General features: G+C 41.6%; 1 protein-coding gene across 1 annotated transcript; it reads right to left on the bottom strand.

Annotated features, from left to right (window-relative positions):
* Positions 1 to 941: 941 nt before the first annotated feature.
* Positions 942 to 18,297, bottom strand: LOC138260263 (nipped-B-like protein B). Its single transcript, XM_069208588.1, has 3 exons — positions 18,224 to 18,297; positions 13,883 to 13,899; positions 942 to 2,128 (listed from the first exon to the last, which is right to left on the bottom strand). Exons 1-3 carry the CDS (start codon positions 18,231 to 18,233, stop codon positions 1,154 to 1,156), a joined length of 1,002 nt encoding a protein of 333 aa, XP_069064689.1. The 5' UTR covers positions 18,234 to 18,297; the 3' UTR covers positions 942 to 1,153.
* Positions 18,298 to 19,379: the final 1,082 nt, after the last annotated feature.

Raw genomic sequence — 19,379 nt, forward strand, 5'->3', positions numbered from 1 at the left:
CAGGCCTTTTTGCGTGCCTACCTACAAATTATCTTAAAATGGCTCAGGTGCACATCATACCATATCTCATGAGTACCAAAACAGAGATGGGATGGGAGCTGTCTCCCAGGGTGTGTGGGTCATTTTGCGGTTTTCACTATCCTTCACTGCCAGGTTTCACCCAATCATGACAGACAGTGAAAACTGGACATTCAATAGCCCATTCTAAATCGGATGGGTGGTCAAATGGCTGTTGTAATGGAGTGCCAAATTCTAAATCAGCCCCCTTTAGCACAGAATATGTGTTTGGAAGTTATTTAGCAAGTCTCTGTCCACTGTTGATGTCAATAATCTATAGGTCAAACACGAGTAAATATAGTGAGAAATGCACTAGGCAGGTGCATTTCTTACACCTCGTTACCTTCTTTTCTGTTGGTTCAACTTTCCCCCTTTGTAATCATTTCTTGTTATTTTTGCACATTTCCTTACATCTACCATTTGCTACTTTGTTCCTATCTCATCGCAACCTCTCCTGTATTATATCACACAATAAAGTTTGGGTGTAGAAGTCGGGGGAGTTACGTAAGGACACGCAGGCCTGCATGGCCCATGACTTTATACTTAAAGTATACCTAACCCCTATGATGGTGCAGAGGAGGTGGCACAATTACATTTCTCTCAGATTCAAATCATTGCCTTCCCAACAGCTCGAATGCAACCATGGTGTGGATAAAACTCACCAGTGCAGATGTGGTGTTCATGGGTTTTAGTTCACTGGGCTATTTCACTGGGTTATTGAAAGGGAGTTGAGCACATCTTTAAAAACCATGTCTATCAATCATATGAATAGTGTGCCATATGTTCCATGAGCAGGCAATGCGCTTTTTTTCTCCAATGCTAAATATTTGTAGAAAAAGCCAACAAATGAAATTGTATTTTTGGGATTGAATGCACTAGACAGGTTTAAATTGATTCGTGCCTTTATTTTAAATTATTCACTGCAAGTACATCAATTCTAACAATGTCAAATCTGAATATCGAGATAGAACTTGTGTGGTTTTAAGGCTGTTTAACTGAAGACATGTTTTTTAACACAGATGTGGTACTACATGCATTAGTGCAGGAAGGTTTCTTTTTCTCGGATTCCTTATCTTGTCGCCTTCCTGAAACTGAGTTACTTTCCCTCCTTTTGTCCCTTGTTTTTACCCTGGCACGTTCCTTCATGCCCCTGTTCTTTGCCCTCTTGAAGACCTTTTCCATGTTCTTGACTCTTCCCTTTGTCCTCTGCTTGGCCCTTTCCTGGTTTTTCTCCGTGGCCTTGCCACTGGTCCTGTCCCTTGCCGCCTGCTACTGGTTTTTCTTCAGCTTTTCCCTTACCATATTCTTGGCCATGTCCCTGGTCTTTTCCCTGTTCTTTTCCCTGGTCTTTTTCTTTTCCTTGACCACATCCACAGTCTTTTCCCTGGTCTTTTCCCTTATCTTTTCCATGGTCTTTCCCTTGGTCTTTTGTGTGGTCTTTAGTGTGGTCTTTCCCCTGGTCTTTTATCTGGTCTTTCCCCTGGTCTTTCCCCTGGTCTTTCCCTTGGTCTTTCGTCTGGTCTTTTGTCTGGTCCTTTATCTGGTCTTTCCCCTGGTCTTTCTTCTGGTCTTTTGTCTGGTCCTTTATCTGGTCTTTCCCCTGGTCTTTAGTCTGGTCTTTTGTCTGGTCCTTTATCTGGTCTTTCCCCTGGTCTTTTGTCTGGTCCTTTATCTGGTCTTTCCCCTGGCATTTTCCCTGGTCTTTTCCCTGGTCTTTTTGACCCTCATATCCTAGATTTTTATCCTGGTCTTTGCCCTGCCAATATCCCTTGTCTTTTCCCTGGTCTTTTGCCTGATCTTTTCCATGGTCCTTTCCCTCTCCTTTCCCCTGGGCTTGTGCCTGGTCTTTTCCCTGGTCCTTTGCTTCACCTTTTCCCGGTGCTACTCCAAAGCATGTTCCTTGAACTCCTTGTTTCCCAGGCTCCTGGCCATGACCCTGGCTTGTCCCACAGTCTTTTCCTTTGCCAGGACTGATTCCTTGTCCTTGTTGCTGATCTTTGCCCTTGTCCTGTCCTTTGTCTTGTGCTTGGTCTTGCTTTTGAACTCCGCACGTTCCTTCACTTTCTTTTCCCTGGTGAGAAAAGAACGAAAAGAATGTGGAGAAATTATCAATTTATTGTTCGCTAAAATGATTTAAAAAATCTGTTTAATGTAAGACGCAGTTACTTAACAAATAGAAGCATCCACAAAGATAAAGAATACTCATACACAATGCACATATTCAGCATACTTATGAGGTGATTAGTGAAGGAATGAGGTGCAGAGTACAGAACCTATAAAGAAGAACCATATGTGTCTCATTTGATCCACCCTAATGTCTGTACATTTTGGTAAATCCAGTGCAGGGATTCTCAGAGCCCAAGGCAAATTCATATTTTTCCACTTCGGGTCTTCTGTAGGGAAAAAATACATTGTTGTGGCAATTTGTAACAAACCGTTTCCCTCTTGTGGCTTCTTGTGGTGGCACAGTAAGGCTGCTACTCACTATGATAGATAAAGTAAGGCCAAAGTTGTCATTTTGGACTGAAGACCTTATAAAATCTTCCCCCAACAGTTCTTTGTTTATGGTGGCTGCAGTAGCTTCTACAATTACTGGCAATTTAACATACGAATGTAAAAGTATTGCATTTGTGTCTCTTCAATGATAGCATGTAGTACAATCACATTTAGTGGGACCCATTGAAATGTTACTATAGAATGGGCTGTTTGTGGGTTTCACTTAAGAAATTACTCATGGGTGGAGAGGTCACAACCTATATCTGGCCTTAGTGACTTGATGACTGATATGGAAGTGGACATTTAGCAAACCATTGCGGATGAGGTTTCTCATGCTTTTTGTTTTACAAGAGGAAAGTAGGCATCTGGTCTGACTTCACAGCCAACTGTTGCCAGCCATTATGTGATCAACTTAAAAAGAGCTTAAAGAACCACTACCAAAAGAGAGACTTTGGCTCCACCCGGCCATGAGTACATGCTTTGATTTGGCAGACGTTTTGTGCTTACACAAAAAAAGTGCTTGGCCTTCACACAGCTGTAATCATTTTGTTTATTTATCTAGCTGCCTAAGTTTGAAATTTCTCGGTACACACAACATTGTAATGCGCTTAAAATGTCTCAGATAACTCGATAATTTATGGTGCCAGCATAGATGAGAGGAGAGCAGTCATTAATTTTGGACTTCAGAGTGCAGTTCTATGTTTGAGGACCTCGGGCCACACTAATCTACATGGATGTTTAGGTCTGGTTGACAGTACAACTGCCATTAGGCCTTAACTGATCAACAAATAAGAGCATCCATAGGTCTACTGAGCGAGAGTTTTAGGTTCCAACGACATGTTGGTTCCATTGAGGGCAGAATTTGATTGAAAACTTATTACAAGATCAGTTAGAAATGGGGTCTTTGGTTGGCAGTCAGGTTACTTCCTGTCCAAACAAGGACCCTCCCTCTAGCCAGAACAAAGGAGAAACACATACGGTTAACCCCTGCTCACCCCCTTGGTAGCTTGGCACAAGCAGAAAGGCTTAACCCAGAGACAATGTGTAAAGTATTTGTACCAACACACACAGTAATGCAGTGTAACACTACAAAATGGATTCCACACAGGTTAAGAAAAATAGCCAATATTTATAGAAACAAAACAAGATCAAAACAACAAAAATCCCGCATACAGAAGTCAAGTTATTAATTTTTAAACATTAAACTTAAATATAGTGCTTAGAAACACAAATGCTTTGGTTAGGTGATATCACAACATGATAAAGTCGTTTTCAACAATCCGATGCTAGTGCGGCTGGTCACAGAGTCACATGGACCCCCATGTACAGTACCTTGTGAAAATGAGGATTATTTAATGTGGAAAGCAAATGGTTGAGCCAGCAGGCCTCGAACAAGGGATTGTTATACCATAATATTACGGGCTGTAGAACAGTATTTGGTTACATGTAATATCACAGATTACCATAGTAAACAAGGGTTTTATATTGGTCACCCATTCTGAGGAACCCTGGGAGTAGAATTTCACTGTGATGATTATTTTTAGGCCTTACTGAGAGAAGATGTATATTGTTTTGCCAACTGTAATTCTGTACTTATTTCTAATTTTATATCTGTATGCCTGATGGTTGCCAGTTTATGTGCAGTTCAGTAGGCCTGTGTTGTACATAGTGTTAAGCCATTAGTAACGACTGGGAAAAGTTATCAGATTCCTTAGGTGTGATCTATTTATTTAAAAAAGTTATGAAATAGCAAGTAGGACTTACTTATTGCGAAAAGCATGTGTTAAAGCAATAGGCTTTTATGGGTGGATTGTTACTACACTCTGCTAAAGCCTATAGGCAGGTACTTTGTTACATGAAATCTTGCAGATTACTTTAGTGGGCAAGGGTTTAAGGGTTTTGGTTTGATCCACCTGAGCAAACCATAGGGACCGACGATTTGCACTGCGGTAATCCTTACAAGGCTTTATTAGCAGGGATTTCATATTGTTTTGACAACAGTAGTTTGTACATATTTGTAATTTTACTATAGTATACCTTATGGATGCCTTTAAGGAAAGTTTATGAACCAACACAGTATGTCTGAGTTTGTTATGGTGACAAACCAATGATAAGGGTCTGATTGTTTATGAAGAAATATTACAATAAAGGCAGGAGGCCTGACATATTGATTGTGAAAATCATTTGTTATAGTCAGTAGGCATTTCAGGGTGGATTGTTATTACTCTGTATTAAAGTCTACTGCTAGGCATTTTGTTACATGAAATGTCACAGATTACCTTTGTGTGGAATGATTGGGGTTAGTTTATACCTTTGACCAACCCTAGGTGGCCAAGATGTGCAGCGTAATAATTCTTGCTTGAATCTCTTCTGCCGGTATCTTGTAATGAGAGGATCTTGTAATAACAAATATCTATCTATCTATCTATCTATAGTAGAGGGCTTTTGGGTCAGCTCTGTTCTGCCATTGGTCTGTCTGAGTGTCATTTACACTCTGCTTCCATCAATAAGATTAGAATGATTTCATTATTTTGACTTTTAAATTAAATATGTACATTCCCTAGTGGTGGTCACCACTAGGTAGTTATAGTTAGAGCTGTATTTCCATAGAAAAGGTGTTTTTTTTTACTTGCCTATATCTTTGGATCTGTCTGATGAATCCTCACAAACCTTTCCAGAAAAAGTGTGCATGTGATTCTTCTTGTGCATGGAAATCTTCAGGGTGATCCATCAAGCGGGTGCAGAGAAAAAGGAGGGGTCAAAAAAGTTGTGTTTCCCATGTGAATTCCCCTGGGACCTTTAGACAAGACTACAGCCCGAACCACTGAATGGAATTACACCAAATTTGGCAGGAAGCTAGCTTTCGGTATTCAAATTGTGCTTTCACTTATTTGGTATAAATCCATCCATGGACATAATAAAGGTAAAATAAATTTTTATATCTCTGACCGTAATGACTTTTCGAATAAAGGTAAGCTCTTGCAGGGAACTGCGCAGCTCTGATTGGCAGCCAACACTTCAAACTAGGAAGTGTTGGCAGCCATCTTGGGACCCGGCTTCAGCCAAGTCCCACAACAGAAAATGTAAAAAAAAAAAAAAAAAGGAAAAGGGGTCAGGGTAGAGTGACCTGACCTTTTAGCTCTGGTGTTGAGAGAACCAGAGACACACCCCGGGCATAAAAACACTTTAACAAAAATTTCACCACAATTTGCGACGGATCCAGGGGAAAAAACAAAACAAAAAAAACACCGGCTCCTGCACCTGTTTTATATACCGGCCCCGGGTGGACCAGGTCTTGCAGGCATTGCCTTTTTATTTTGGGTGTGGGGGGACGTCTGGCCCTCCAGCTGCCTTAGGGATCACCACCTCACGGGACAACACAAATTATGTTTGCGGGGGCCACCAAGATCCTGAAGTCCTGGGGACTGCCACCTCCCTGGGCCTTTACAGAAATATAAAGGGAGGCCACGCAGCCTCCTCCCACAGCCCTGGGGACCACCACCTCCCTCGGGCTATAATAAAAAGAATGAAGGCTGAACGCCGTGCGCAATGTGGCAATAGTGGTGCCCTCCCCATGCACTGCTAATTATCCCACAAATTACAGCACTCATTGCATCTTTGATTACATCACTGATATTATCAATGTAATTTTTGCAGTAAATATTTGAGCAAAACACTGCTTGGTGGGGGTGCGAGTTATAGTTACCTTAGGCCACAAGTTATTGTTACTTGAGATAACTTTAACTATAACAGGTGAATTTCTATGGTTTTGTACTTTTAAAATTTGAGCCTAGCTATAACATCCCTGTAGCCTTTGTTTTTTTCAGTGAATTTCTATGGTTCTTTAAATTATATTTCCTAATTGTAACATCCCTCTAACCTTTGGTTGGTTTTTCAGTGAATATGTATATATATAAATATATATATATATATATATATATATATATATATATATATATATATATATATATATATATATATATAAATATATATGTATACATACACGTATATATATATATATATATATATATATATATATATATATATATATATATTATTATTTTTTTCCACTGAAAAAAACAAAGGTACAGGAACGTTATAGTTAGGAAATATAATTAAAAACACATAGAAATTCCCTGAAAGAGACAAAGGTTACAGGGATGGTATAGTTAGCCTCGCATTTTAAAAGTACACAATCTTTATATATATATATATATATATTTATATATATGTACACATATATATGTACACATATATATGTACATATATATATGTACATATATATATGTAGGGCAGTGGTTCCCAACATGTGGTCCGGGGACCCCTCGGAGCCTCCTCAGGGGGTCTACAACTGCTTAGAAAATTAAATAACATTAATAGATTAGGTCCCCAGCTTTCAATAGTGACTTAGTGGGGGTCCACGAATTCCACTTCCAATAATGATTCGGGGGGGGGTCCCTTGGATCCAGTAATGATAACATGGGGGGCCACAGAAGTCAAAAGGTTGTGAACCACTCATTTAAGGTTTAAATCTATACCAACTAAAAATGTAATACTTTATTATTTTACAATTTAATAGTTAACCTTTGTAAGAAAAACGTTCATTGTTATTTTAAACTTTTATTGAAAAGTACAAACAATAGTTGTCCTTTATTAAACATATAATTGTAAATTAGCTGTACTAAATATTAAACACAAATACAAATGAATACAGGATTCACCAGGGCTAGGAGGAGCCCAGCAACACAGTTGCTAGCGCTTAAATCGAACTTTCTGTCCTGCATCCACCAGGCACTACGGCCTAACAGACTATCTTTCCCAGGACTCACCAGGGCAAGGAGGAGCTCTGCAGCACAACTGCTAGCACTTAAAGCGCATCTTGTGTCCTGTAATATGGGGGGAGCCACATCCGCCAGGCACCAGGGAGTCTGGTACTATCTGTCCCAGGACTCGCCAGGGCAAGGAGGAGCCCTGCAACACGGCTGCTAGCGCTTAAAGTGTGTCTTGTGTCCCGCGGCGTGGGGGGAACCGCATCCACCAGGGCGTTTAGGACTACCCGTCCCAGGACTCACCAGCGCAAGGTACAGCCCTGCAACACAGCAGCTAGCACATAAAGCGTGTCTTGTGTCCTGTGGTGTGTGGGAGCTGCATCCAAATAGGCACCAGGGCATAAAGGACTACCTGTCCCAGGACTCACCAGGGCAAGGAGGAGCCCTGCAACACAGGTGCTAGCACTTAAAGCTCGTCTTGTGTACTGTGAGGCCCGGGGGAGGCTAGGCTGGGCCACCCCCTTTTGAACTGTGGGCCCATAAATTTCAAGCCTTGATGAATGTGGCCCTTTTACAAGCTCGATGAAGTGGAAGCAGGGTGGAGGCAGCTCCATTCTGTCACCACCTTTCAAAGTTACTTCAATAGACAGGATGATCCAGCGAGCAGTGAGTGTGATAAGAAATGAAATCAATCTCACAGAACGCAGCCTCTCACTGGTGGTTCCAGCCTCCATTTCTCCACCTGTTCCTCCGCCAAGTCCTTAAGGATGCCCGCTGATACACATGATTCCACCAGATACCAATTGTTCTACATCGCTATCACTGCCGACTTTGTATAATCCATCTGTCATCCCGCGCACATCAGTGGTGGCAAAACGCCCAAATCGAACTGCTATGCCATGGTTAATGGTGGAAGTTGGCCTTATCAAACAGCAGTCAGTGTCCCATCTACCTGAGCCCTAGGAGATGGAAAAAATGATAGCCTTGCTGCGTATAGTCCTCAGCCTGGATTGCCTAAGCCAGAACCTTACTATCTGAACCCTAAGGAGTGTGAGGGCCCCTGCTTCTCTAGATACAATTCCCATGGTCGGGACAATATTGATGAAAGAAAGGTTGATCTACCGAGCAGATTATGAGATACAAACAATGTCGACCAGAGGGATGACCAAAATGTGTTAACGCACCCAGCCATTAATTTACCCCCAGCATCGGTTTCATATGTGGTGGTCCTGTCTGGAGTACTGACATTGAGGTCGGACCAAAGGGAGTCCCAGATGGAACTATATAACAAGACTTTGAACTGGCTGGACCGATATAAGAACTTTCCTACAGCTATGGCTAGTAACATTCTTTTAACAAGAAGGATGGGCTGGATTGGGGCAGGACCCAAGAATAGAGAGGGGGATTGTATCCTTTTAAATTTTAGGTCACCTTGTGTGGTGCAATATTTGCTTTTTTGGCCAGTCAAACAACCAGTGATCTAACAGTAGCATTTCCCTACTGCCCCTGGGCTACATTTATAGACCCTCAACCCATTTTGAGGGTGAAGGATCGAGGGGTGAGTATAGGGCCAAAGGGATGAGTGTTGGCCAAAGAAGTATGATCCTGAAGTACAATCGCTATAGTACTTTGGCTAGCATAGATTGACTTACCCTGCCCAAGCTTGAGGTGCTACAGGCAGATAAAGGTGTGGGCAGGTGTCAATATAGTGTTGAGGTGGTTCCATTTAGTTGGGCTGTTTTGGTGGAAGTGTGTCCTTAACAGGGGAGGAGTCTTCCCAGTAGGTAGTGCCCAGGAATGTGAGAATGGGGCTATGGAAGGCTTGGCCCCAGTGAATTTAGATGGCGGTGGGGGTGTAAGCGCAGTAATGGCTGATTCTAACTTCACAATTAAATTGATATTCTGGAATATGGCTGGACTTACATAAAAGTTGCCCTGTCCTGAGTGGGATACATTCATAGGTGAATTTGACATATGCTTGTTTCAAGAAACCTGGTCGACCAGTCCTGTGCATCACGCAGGATTTATGTCATTCACCAAGGAGGCTGTTGCTACAGGGAGAGGTAGGCCTAGGGAAGGGCTTGGTAATTTGGGTCAAGACAACCCTCTCTTGTTGTGTTAAGAAGACAAATCTGGATTGTTCAGATCTGTTGTGTATTGCCTTGACCCCACCAGCTATGGCTACACTCTACATTTACAATTGTTATTGTAGGCCAACTGCAAATAAGGTAGAATCTAATGTAAAACAAAAGTTGTTCACCCATTTGGTGGAACTTCCAGTAGACACTATTAAGATCACTGGGGGGGAATTTAATTGCCAGTTGGGGCTCCAGTCACTTGAGGAAGATCGATTATGATCTAAACCGGTATTGAAAATGGCCCCCCATAAAAAATGGTCTCCCCTTGCTTTACAATTAAACCCTGTTGTATTAAACCGGGGGCTGAGTGCATGTAACGGTAGGTCACAGTCAGATAAAGAAGGAAAGCATGCGTTTAATCGACTGCAGAGCTCAAGTCCTGTTGATTACATCCTGCTTGATGTTCGGCTATGGCTTAAACTGGTAGACATGGTGGTACTTTCTTGCCAGGAAAGCGACCATAATGCACTTGTATTGAATTTGAGGAGCTTAGTTCCGGTAGTGCAGCTAAGCTTCAACGAGCTCTTAGTTAGAAGATTAACCTTGTTCTCTAGTAGGCGAACGATTAAATGGAGCTCAATAGATTGTTTTAGGGAATCAGTAGCTGAAGTACATGGGGTAGCCACAGATGGCATAGGGGAGATGCTGGCTTTATTAAACCCATCCAGGGAGGAGGGTATGCCACTAGCTAAAATTTGTGAAATTCACACCAGAATGTTCCAGAAGTTGAGGGGTCATTTTTTTTATGAAGGCTTTTCATAATACTAAGAGGTCAACCATGCCCTCCTGATACAGTCATCAGTGTAAGGAGGCAAGAGGGGAATTGATTGGTGCCATAAGATCAATGACAGACAGCTGATCAAGCAAGCTAGACAGGAATACAAAAATGCCATATGGGTTGCAGGGTGCAATGGGGACTCTGGGAAATGGGATAGCTTGTTAGCAGCGGCTAAAGGTGGAGTCTCAAAAACCTTTTAGAATATAATTTCCACTGGCTCCTGTGAAGGGCTTTCTTCAGCTGATAACCATATTACAATGGCTGAATGGGTTGCCCACTTTACCAGCCTACACTCACAAGAAGAGCAGATTGCAGGACTGGGATTTGTTGGCTGCAACAAGATGCTGGATAACTTAGAAGAGTTGGAAACCACAATGGGGTCGACCATTATAGGCAGTGCCCCTCCAGAAGACACAAGTTTTAACTGTGGAGAAATAGCCATAACAAAATTGTGACAAGTAAAGCCCCAAGGTTGGATAAAATACCAGGCGACCTCTTTATGGATGAGGTGGATATATGGGCACCATACTATACCGTACTATTCAATGCCGTATTGAAAGGGGCATCTGTTCCTTCTACCTGGGCAGGTGCAGAGATTGTTCCTATTTTTAAAAAAGTATCTAGAAATCTTCCCTCTAACTATAGGCCAATGTGTTTTATTGATTGCACCCAAAAACTCTTTTGCAAGGGTTATCTTGGGGCGATTGTAAGATTGGGTGTCTGCTTCCAACATTCCGACTCCCCTGCAGGCAGGGTTTAGGGAGCACATTAGCACATTAGACCATGTCTTTTGCTTACAGTTACTGTACTGGTAGTTTGTTAAGCTAGGCCGTGGACGATTGTATGTGGTAATTGTCCATTTAATGGCAGCATTCAACCTCATTCCCCGTTTCAAGCTTTGGCAAACTCTTGTGGACATGGGAGTACCTCCTTGCCTATTAACTTTGGTAGTAAGGCTTCACAATCACCATTATGCCCAAGTAAGGTGTTTGCAGATGGGGGAACTGACTGACCAGTTACCTCCTAGCAGGGGAGTCAAGGAAGGGTGCGCCTTGGCCCCCACCTTGTTATTGCTTTTTATAAATGAATTGGTAGCGTATGTGGATCATGCTGAGTTAGATGCACCTTTCCCATCAAACGTTAGGATTCCTGCCCTGATTATTGCAGATGACACGTTGCTCGTTTCTTAGTCTCCCAACAAGACTGCAAACCATCTTGGATAAGTTTGATAGCTTCTGCAATGTGAGGGGCCTCAATATTAATTTAGCAAAAACTAAATATATGGTGTTTATTCCCTGTCGCTCCACTAGATATAATCCCATGTTGAGAGGGACTTCCTTGGAGCAAGTTCAGACTTTTGAATACCTGGGTATGATCCTGAATGAGCACTTTAACTGGCAGACCCACACCACTAGGTGCAAACGTAGGTTGGAGCAGGCTACTGGGGGTCTATTAAAGGTATCTAAAGCCTCCCAATTTTGCCATATCTTGGCTGCACTGCAGGTCTACACTTGTCAATCACTTGAATCTGCACAGTATGACTCAGAGCTTTGGGGCAATGTGGAGGCCACAGCTTTAGATATTTTTGAAATTCGATTTATGAGAAAACTAATTGGCCTTCCAACTAATACACCACCGATTCCCCTTCAGCTAGATCTTGAGCAAAACAAATATTACATAGGTAGCTAGGCTACTGCCCCTCCTGTTTTAGAGTAGGCTTTGGGCAGCTCCAGAATTGAGCCTCTACATGCAGTGAATTTCCAAATTTGTGTCCCTCACAGGCACAAGCAATCTTCCTTGCATCAGGTATGTGAGAGCAACTCTGGCGGACATTGGGTTTGACTATTTGTGGATGGCTCTGGAAAAGGTGTGTGCGATTCCCAAATAGGCTTATTACATCACCACCACAAAATGGGTTCTTTGACTTCAACTTTTTCAATGCTAAAGGATGATTTCCAAAAAGAATAGTTACTGGATGAAATAGAGTCCCCAAATTCCAGCAAGCTTTACCTGCAATTTAGGTACGGGACTTTACCTCGTTTACAGCTAGCTGAGGACAAATGGAAAAATCAAAAAACAATTATTGCCCTATTTATGTGTTTTGTCCCTGACACAATCGAGCATGGCCTGTTCTTTTGCCCTGATTGTCGTGGCATAAGAAATACGTGGATTGCACCACTTTGTCGAAATATTGGTGTCAGAGACTTCGGCGAAGCATACTGGGTTATTAAGTCTGACAGCAGGCAATTTGTGGTTTTTGCAGTCTCACGATTTTTAATGGTGATGCGGAGGACCAGGTTAAGAGTGCTTTAGAAGATGGATATGTATTGTCGTTAGCTAATTGGTCTTAATCTTTTTATCAGTTTTTATTAATTATGGTTATGCTATTTTATTGTTTTACAATTTTTACCATTCTTTTTAGCTTTTCATGTGAATGTATATCTATGATCTTTGATGGTGAAGATTCGCCGAATAAAGAGAATTTGTAAACTGTACCTTTGTAAATAGGTCCCACTGTTTCCAGTGGCCACGGAATGCATTCTGGTTGCTGTAGTCTTGTTTTGCTCCCATTAAACTATTTAGACTAACATAACTCAAATCAATGATTAGTTGAAATGTTCTGCAATATAAGCAGAGTTCATAACGACCCAGAGAGAGGTAGTGAATGTTATTGAAGAAGCAGTCGCAGTGCTTAATTTGTGCTGGTTGTTTCTGGTGCTGAGCACCGGCACTTATTTTTGCGGGCCGTCGCTTAACTTTCTGCCTCAAGCACTCACTGCGAGCAAAAGACACACATGGGAAAAACGGAGGGAGAGAAAAACGAAAGTCACTATGGGAGAAAGCAGAAAGCTGCAAGAGTGAGCTGAGGGGGCAGGGAGTATGTTAAAATGGATTGAAGAGGCCCGAGATGGGTTCAGGATTAGACTGCCTCAGTATTCCATGTTCGCACATTTAATTGCAGCAGCCGCGTATTTAAGAGGAGGGCTTTGAGCACGGCACCTGTTTATTTACAAATTAAGCACTGAAGCAGTGGAATATTTTAGGTTCAGGAAGAATGGTATAAGCCAAACATCTGAGAAAAGGAAAACATGTAAAAGTACATCGAAAATGAATAATTAGTATTGTAAATACTCAGACGTTTTTTCTGGGACATTTTCGGTTCATTACTTGGAAATACCAACTGGTCATAACATGATCTTGCGAACTGTAGAAGACTTTATCTAGTAGTGGACCTTACTCTGTAGTATTTGTGCATCCTACATACCCATTAATATGACAGTCTAGTAAGTGATGTCCCAATAGGTCTTAAAACCCAAGTAAACATTATCAAAGAAAGCAACATTCTAGATCTAGATACTGTTGGTGATTGCTAGTGATGTGGGACTGGGTAAAGAGAAAAGCTTTTTTTCTCTTATGGTTAGTCTATTTAAAATATATTGCATTATCATGGTAGGTTTTATTCACAGTCTCCTACACTAATCACCTGTGATGTCGAAATCTACTTTCATTTTGGATTATTGTACACACTGTGCCAACAACGAAAATGCACTCTTTGAATCACTTGGAATGTTCATATTGAGTAATTGATTTCTGCCACCAAATGCACACCCTCTTAGAAAGCATACTACATTTAAATGTCTTACCTGCTTCTGCTTTTGTGCTGTAAAGTAAAAAGACAACGTTGAATTGAATTAATATTTGAATTAATGTTGGGTTTTAACAAAAATCAAAATTTACAACATGTGTACATAATGCAGGTTTTCTTCAGTTATTGGACTGTGGGATAGCTGAAGTATTTTTATTGATCTAAGGTCAAATAAAAACGTGGTAGTGGGGATTCGCCACACCACGTAAAATCAATATGCGTATAGTTGACCAACAGCTTTTTGTACATCTACATCATGTTTTTTTTCCATATGAATACTTCATTTCCGCTCACACCACCTTGAAACATGGCGTGGTGGGGATTCTCTGAACACGTGCACACTTGCTGAAGCATCTGGTCCAGGTAAGTTGACTTATGGGTGGTTGGGTAAAATTAATACAAATGTTTGTAAATACCCAGAAAGTTTTGACTCTGTGTGAATGTTGATCTCACTTGCATGGCCATCTCCCCTGATGTTCCCCTTGGGATATTCGCCAAAATCAACATTTGCAGAAACATTTTTAGAAGTGGCTAAACATCCTCATTTGAAAGTCACATCTCAACATCCAAAGCTACGGCAAACTTGCATTTAGGATCGCGAAGGGCATTTTCCCTACAGTTTACATTTCATACATAAATGTGAATAAGAAGTGAAATCGTTTTTGAAATGGGGACATTTGCATTTCTCTTTTCCACTGTTGGAACGACTGTTCTCACCTTCTGCATCTTTCTGCAATACTTAGAAATAAACCAAGAGACCAGGAGCCCCAAGAGAGCAGGTAGGATGGCTGGACAGGTAGTAGAGTAAAGAAACGGAAGGTGATAAGTATGGATCATCTCCTCACCACATGATGAACCTTAAGAGTTCGATAGTTCACCTGTCTCCTTTTTTATCGGAACACCTGTTTCCATGTGTAAACTGAAGAGTTTTTCAACAGATGTACATCAAAGTTTAATACATATGTGATTGTACACCTTTGGTATTGGATTAAGTGAGTCTAGGAGAACCATTTGTTTAGACCAGGGACTTCCATAATTAGGGCTGATTCCATGTCAGATATTTGCCTTTCGGGCCTATTTATGTTACTGTTATTTTATGTAAATGTATCTTATTTTTTGAAGCTGTACCTCAGACACGGATGTTGGACACTGCAGGTTACACCTTTTCATAATTTGGCAACATTTGGAAACTCAAAAACATCATTACTGAGGCTCTGGCAGAATGGTGATTGCGCTATGTGACATTTTGGTTAAATAACCTATTTTTTGTCAAGCTGCCTTTTATGAAGTTTGAGTTTATTTTTGGTCAACAAAGACGAACATCTCAGTTCTACCCTTCATTGTGGATTGTAAACACAAAGCAAGGCCTTTTTCTGAATAAAGAACTTTCCGAATGCTGTAATCGTGATACGATGTTAACTGTCTGTTATGTAAACGTCTACACGCTCCTTATTCTATCAAAATTATCAACAAAGTACTTAATACATGCAATAGTATCTTTTAAACGAATTCTTAGTTTTTGCAGTTTTGAATAACTAAAATGTTCATAGATGGTTTTCTTAGAGCACAAACTGGTGGAAAGGGGCCTCTTATGAACATATAATTCCTTTAATTTCTCTGATATATTTGTTTCTTGTGATATATTTGCTTCAAGTGGCAGACTGTCTTTGCTTATAGGAATCGTATGAATATGACACTGGATTGGAAAAATATTCATCCATCTGCTTGTTGCTTGGTGTATAAGTTACCTGAGAATTCTGTGAAATCACAAACAAGTTCCCCTCTCTGCTCTGTCATTGAACCCATCAGGTAGTGTTTTACAATCAGACAGAATATAGTCACATGTAGTGTACTGGAGGGGCAGTAGAGTGGTATAATGAATGGATAATGGATAGAAAAAGTCTTGCCGGTGGAGCCACTCCGTTTTCCTGTCCATTTGCGGATGCTCCACAGACTTTGACGTTGTCAATCGTAATGTCAAAAAGGGGAATATTGGTGATACTGAGTAAGTTCCATCTACTACATGAGGCCACAAACACACAGGCCCTCATTACGAGTCTGGCAGTGGCATGACTGCCAGACTCGTGGTGGCAGTCCCATCGCAAACAGCCTGGTAGTGGGACCGCCACATTATGACCGTGGTGGAGTAGCAACAGTCAGATCACCAACACTGCCAGGATCTTGCAAGCCGGCAGCTGGGTGGTCCCGGTGGTTTTCATCCTCCAGGCAGCACTGCTTGCAGTGCTGTCCTGGGGATTACGAGTCCTCATACCACCAGCCTTTCCATGGCAGTTTATACCATGGAAAGGCTGGTGGAATGGTGGTTTCGGGGGGCCCCTGGGGGCCCCTGCACTGCCCATGCACTTGGCATAGGCAGTGCACGGACCCCCATGCACAGCCCCATTGCGCATTCCACTGCCTGAATTATGGGCAGTGGAATGCGTGACAGGTGCGCTGCACCCGCCGCACTGCCACATTGGCGCTGGTGACACAGCAGGGCCGGCGGGCGGAAACAATGTTTTTGTGTTGTGACTCCTAATAGGGCCGGCGGAGTTCGGCCTGAAGGCGGGAAGGGTTTGGCAGCCCCTGCCCGCAAACTCATAATGAGAGCCTTAATGTGTAATGCACTGAGTTCCGGAGTGCACTGTAACAGAGGCATGAGGCAAGAATGCGGTTTTTTACCCTTGTTTCTCAACCTACACCTGCAATCGGTAACCGAATTGTCTCAAGAACCACCAAACTGTGGGTCTGTTCCTGAATGTCGACTTACTTTCAGAGAAGACACAGTGCTTTTGGATTGATCGTTAGCGAGTCTTTGCTATGGTCTCCCTACCTGCACAGCATAACTCCGTCTTTAATCTAAAATCTTAAATCTATCTAGGATTATGATCGCATGCTTTGGGAAGTCCGTTTTTAATTTCTTCAGGGCACAAACCTGTAGAGATTTTCAGATTGCAAATATCCTGGTGTTGCAGTCAAATATTAACTCGTGCTTCCGCCCAGATTATTAGACTAAAAGGGCAAATGCTAAGAATACGGCTACTGATCTCTGTAGGTTTTTGAAAAGAGGTGCAGAGGTTATGCTACGGGACTAATCCTGAAGGTTTATGTGATGAAACAAGTCCCAACCATATCTCTGCAGTTGTGGTATGGTGATCTAAAAAAATACGTTGAAAGCTGGCATTCCGGTTTACTAACACTGCCTGATTGAAAAAAAGAGCCGACTCAATCTTTGTCCAATAAGGTACCTTGCTCTTGCACGTACCAACTTTTATGTTTAGGGCATCTGGGGCCTCGGTTAAAACACCACCATGCCTGAGTTTACACAAATAAATTGAACAGATTGACCCAAAAAAATAAATGATCAATTTTACTTCTATCTGCAAGGCTCATGTTAAAGTCTTTGATAGTGTTTAATTTGTAAATAAAAACATGCGGTGCCCAAAACTCTCCTCTGAAACCCACGGCTGCTTCAATTAAATGTGCGAGCACAGAATACTGAGGAAGTGTAATGCTGAAGCCATCTGGGGCCTCTTTAATCCATTTACAGCCACTCTCTGCCCCACCAGCTCACTCTTGCAGCTTTCTGCCTTTGTAACACTTTTTTGCGTTTCTCTTCCTCCGTCTTTCCCATGTGTGTCTTTTGTCCGCAGTAAATGCTTGAAGCAGAAAAATAAGTGGTCCTCAAAATTAAGTTCCAGTGCCCGGCCCGGAAACCACCGGCTCAAAGTAAGCACTGATTGTTCTGCCATTTTTGTGATATGACTGTAACCTGCAACTATTAAAAGCTAAAATTAAAGTCTAGTTAACTCTTTTTACCAGAAATCAGGATTTTGCTCTGAAGTGCGCTTACTTCAAAGGCCTAGCAGCCTCCAGGAACATTGATGTCGACCTGAAAGTTGCTTACGTTCCTACTCCCAAGTTGGTTTGGATCCTACAAATAGGTTTGACTGTGAATGGGCTGATCTTTTATGAAAGAAACGATTTATGTAGTTTCTCCGCTATACTTGTGCGTAAACACACTTGCACCTAACACTGCACTACTCACTCTAAGCCCTAGCTTGATACATCTGATATTCTTCTGTGACTGTATTTCAGATCAGTTAAGTACTGTTAAATTCTTGCTGGATTCTGATAATATAAAGATTATTAAATTAGGTTGTGATTATTTGGAACACTGTTATATTTTGAATGCATCTCATTTGAATTATTTTATTCTGTGTAACTAATTCGTGCTAACATGGTTTATTTATGTTGACAATAAACTATCAATAACCTGAAAGAACTCAGAGGTTATGATTGTTATGACAAGTAGAAATGAAGAGCAGCGATCACTTACATTGGTCCATGGCTTGGGGGGTGTTGTGGTCTGATGTTCCCAAAGGAGAAAGAAAGGTCTGTGAAGGAAAAAAAAAGTCTATCAGAGAAGTTAACACGAGGAACAGGAAACTTGATCTTTGTTCTATGACGATCTATTTATCAGTAATAACGTGCATTACTTGAGAGTACTTGTAGACATTTGTATAAATGTGCAGAGGCAAATCAGTTTAGTGGCTGAATTATCAGGTCAGATATGATAAAACCTGAATTCATATTACAGAAAATCATCTTAATCAGATTGTGTGAAACTGGGCAGTCACTGTGTCTCACATCTTCTCGAGAAGCCAGCGTGCCTACAGAAGATCACAAAAGTATCCAGAAGTCCATCCAGGGCTGGCCTTAGGGTGGCGTGACCAATGCCTTCACACCTGGCGCCAGATGGAGGAGGTTGTCTGCATTCAGAAACATTTTATGGGTTTAAAACATCTTCTTCTGAGTTCTTTGAGTGCCTGTGTGCCAGCAATTTTCTGGTTATAATAAACCTGTCATGATAACTCTGGTGATTAATCGATCTGCTAGAGAGATCCGAGTTTTGTCTAATAGCAGGTTGACTTATTATAAAGCAGTGTAGAAGATTAATGTGCCTGCTGCAAAGCGTGTGTAACATGTAGATCACAGAATTGTATTTTATGTAGCTAGCTCAGTGGGTTTCTGCTTTTGCCACAGAGATAGTTTTGTTACTCACAATTCATAAGTTACAAACCTTCTAATATAGCACAGCGAGCTACCAACTGGCAAAAGAACACTGCATGAAAAAGTCATAGGTTTGTCCTTCTCCAGATCAAGCACTCTTAAAATATACTATCACATTGGATGACATGTGATTCCTCCACCGTGTGGACCTTATTGTCTTATGTAACCTTTCCTTCACATTGATTTACCAACTTATATGATTATTTGTCTCTGTATATTGTGTGTGATGTAGTGATGTAAAACACTGCCCCTATATTGGTTTGTGGAGAAATTCATTACATGTGGGAGAAGAGCTATGGAGAGATGAGGGCCGCCCTTGGTGATGAGGGGATCTGTGATGAAGCATTGGGGGCACCAAGAGAGGCTTTCCCAGAGGGCCCAACCAGTTCAAAATCGGGCCCTGAGTCCACCAATAATGCTAG

Source organism: Pleurodeles waltl, chromosome 9 (genome assembly GCF_031143425.1).
Source record: "Pleurodeles waltl isolate 20211129_DDA chromosome 9, aPleWal1.hap1.20221129, whole genome shotgun sequence".
Classification (NCBI taxonomy): Eukaryota; Metazoa; Chordata; class Amphibia; order Caudata; family Salamandridae; genus Pleurodeles; species Pleurodeles waltl.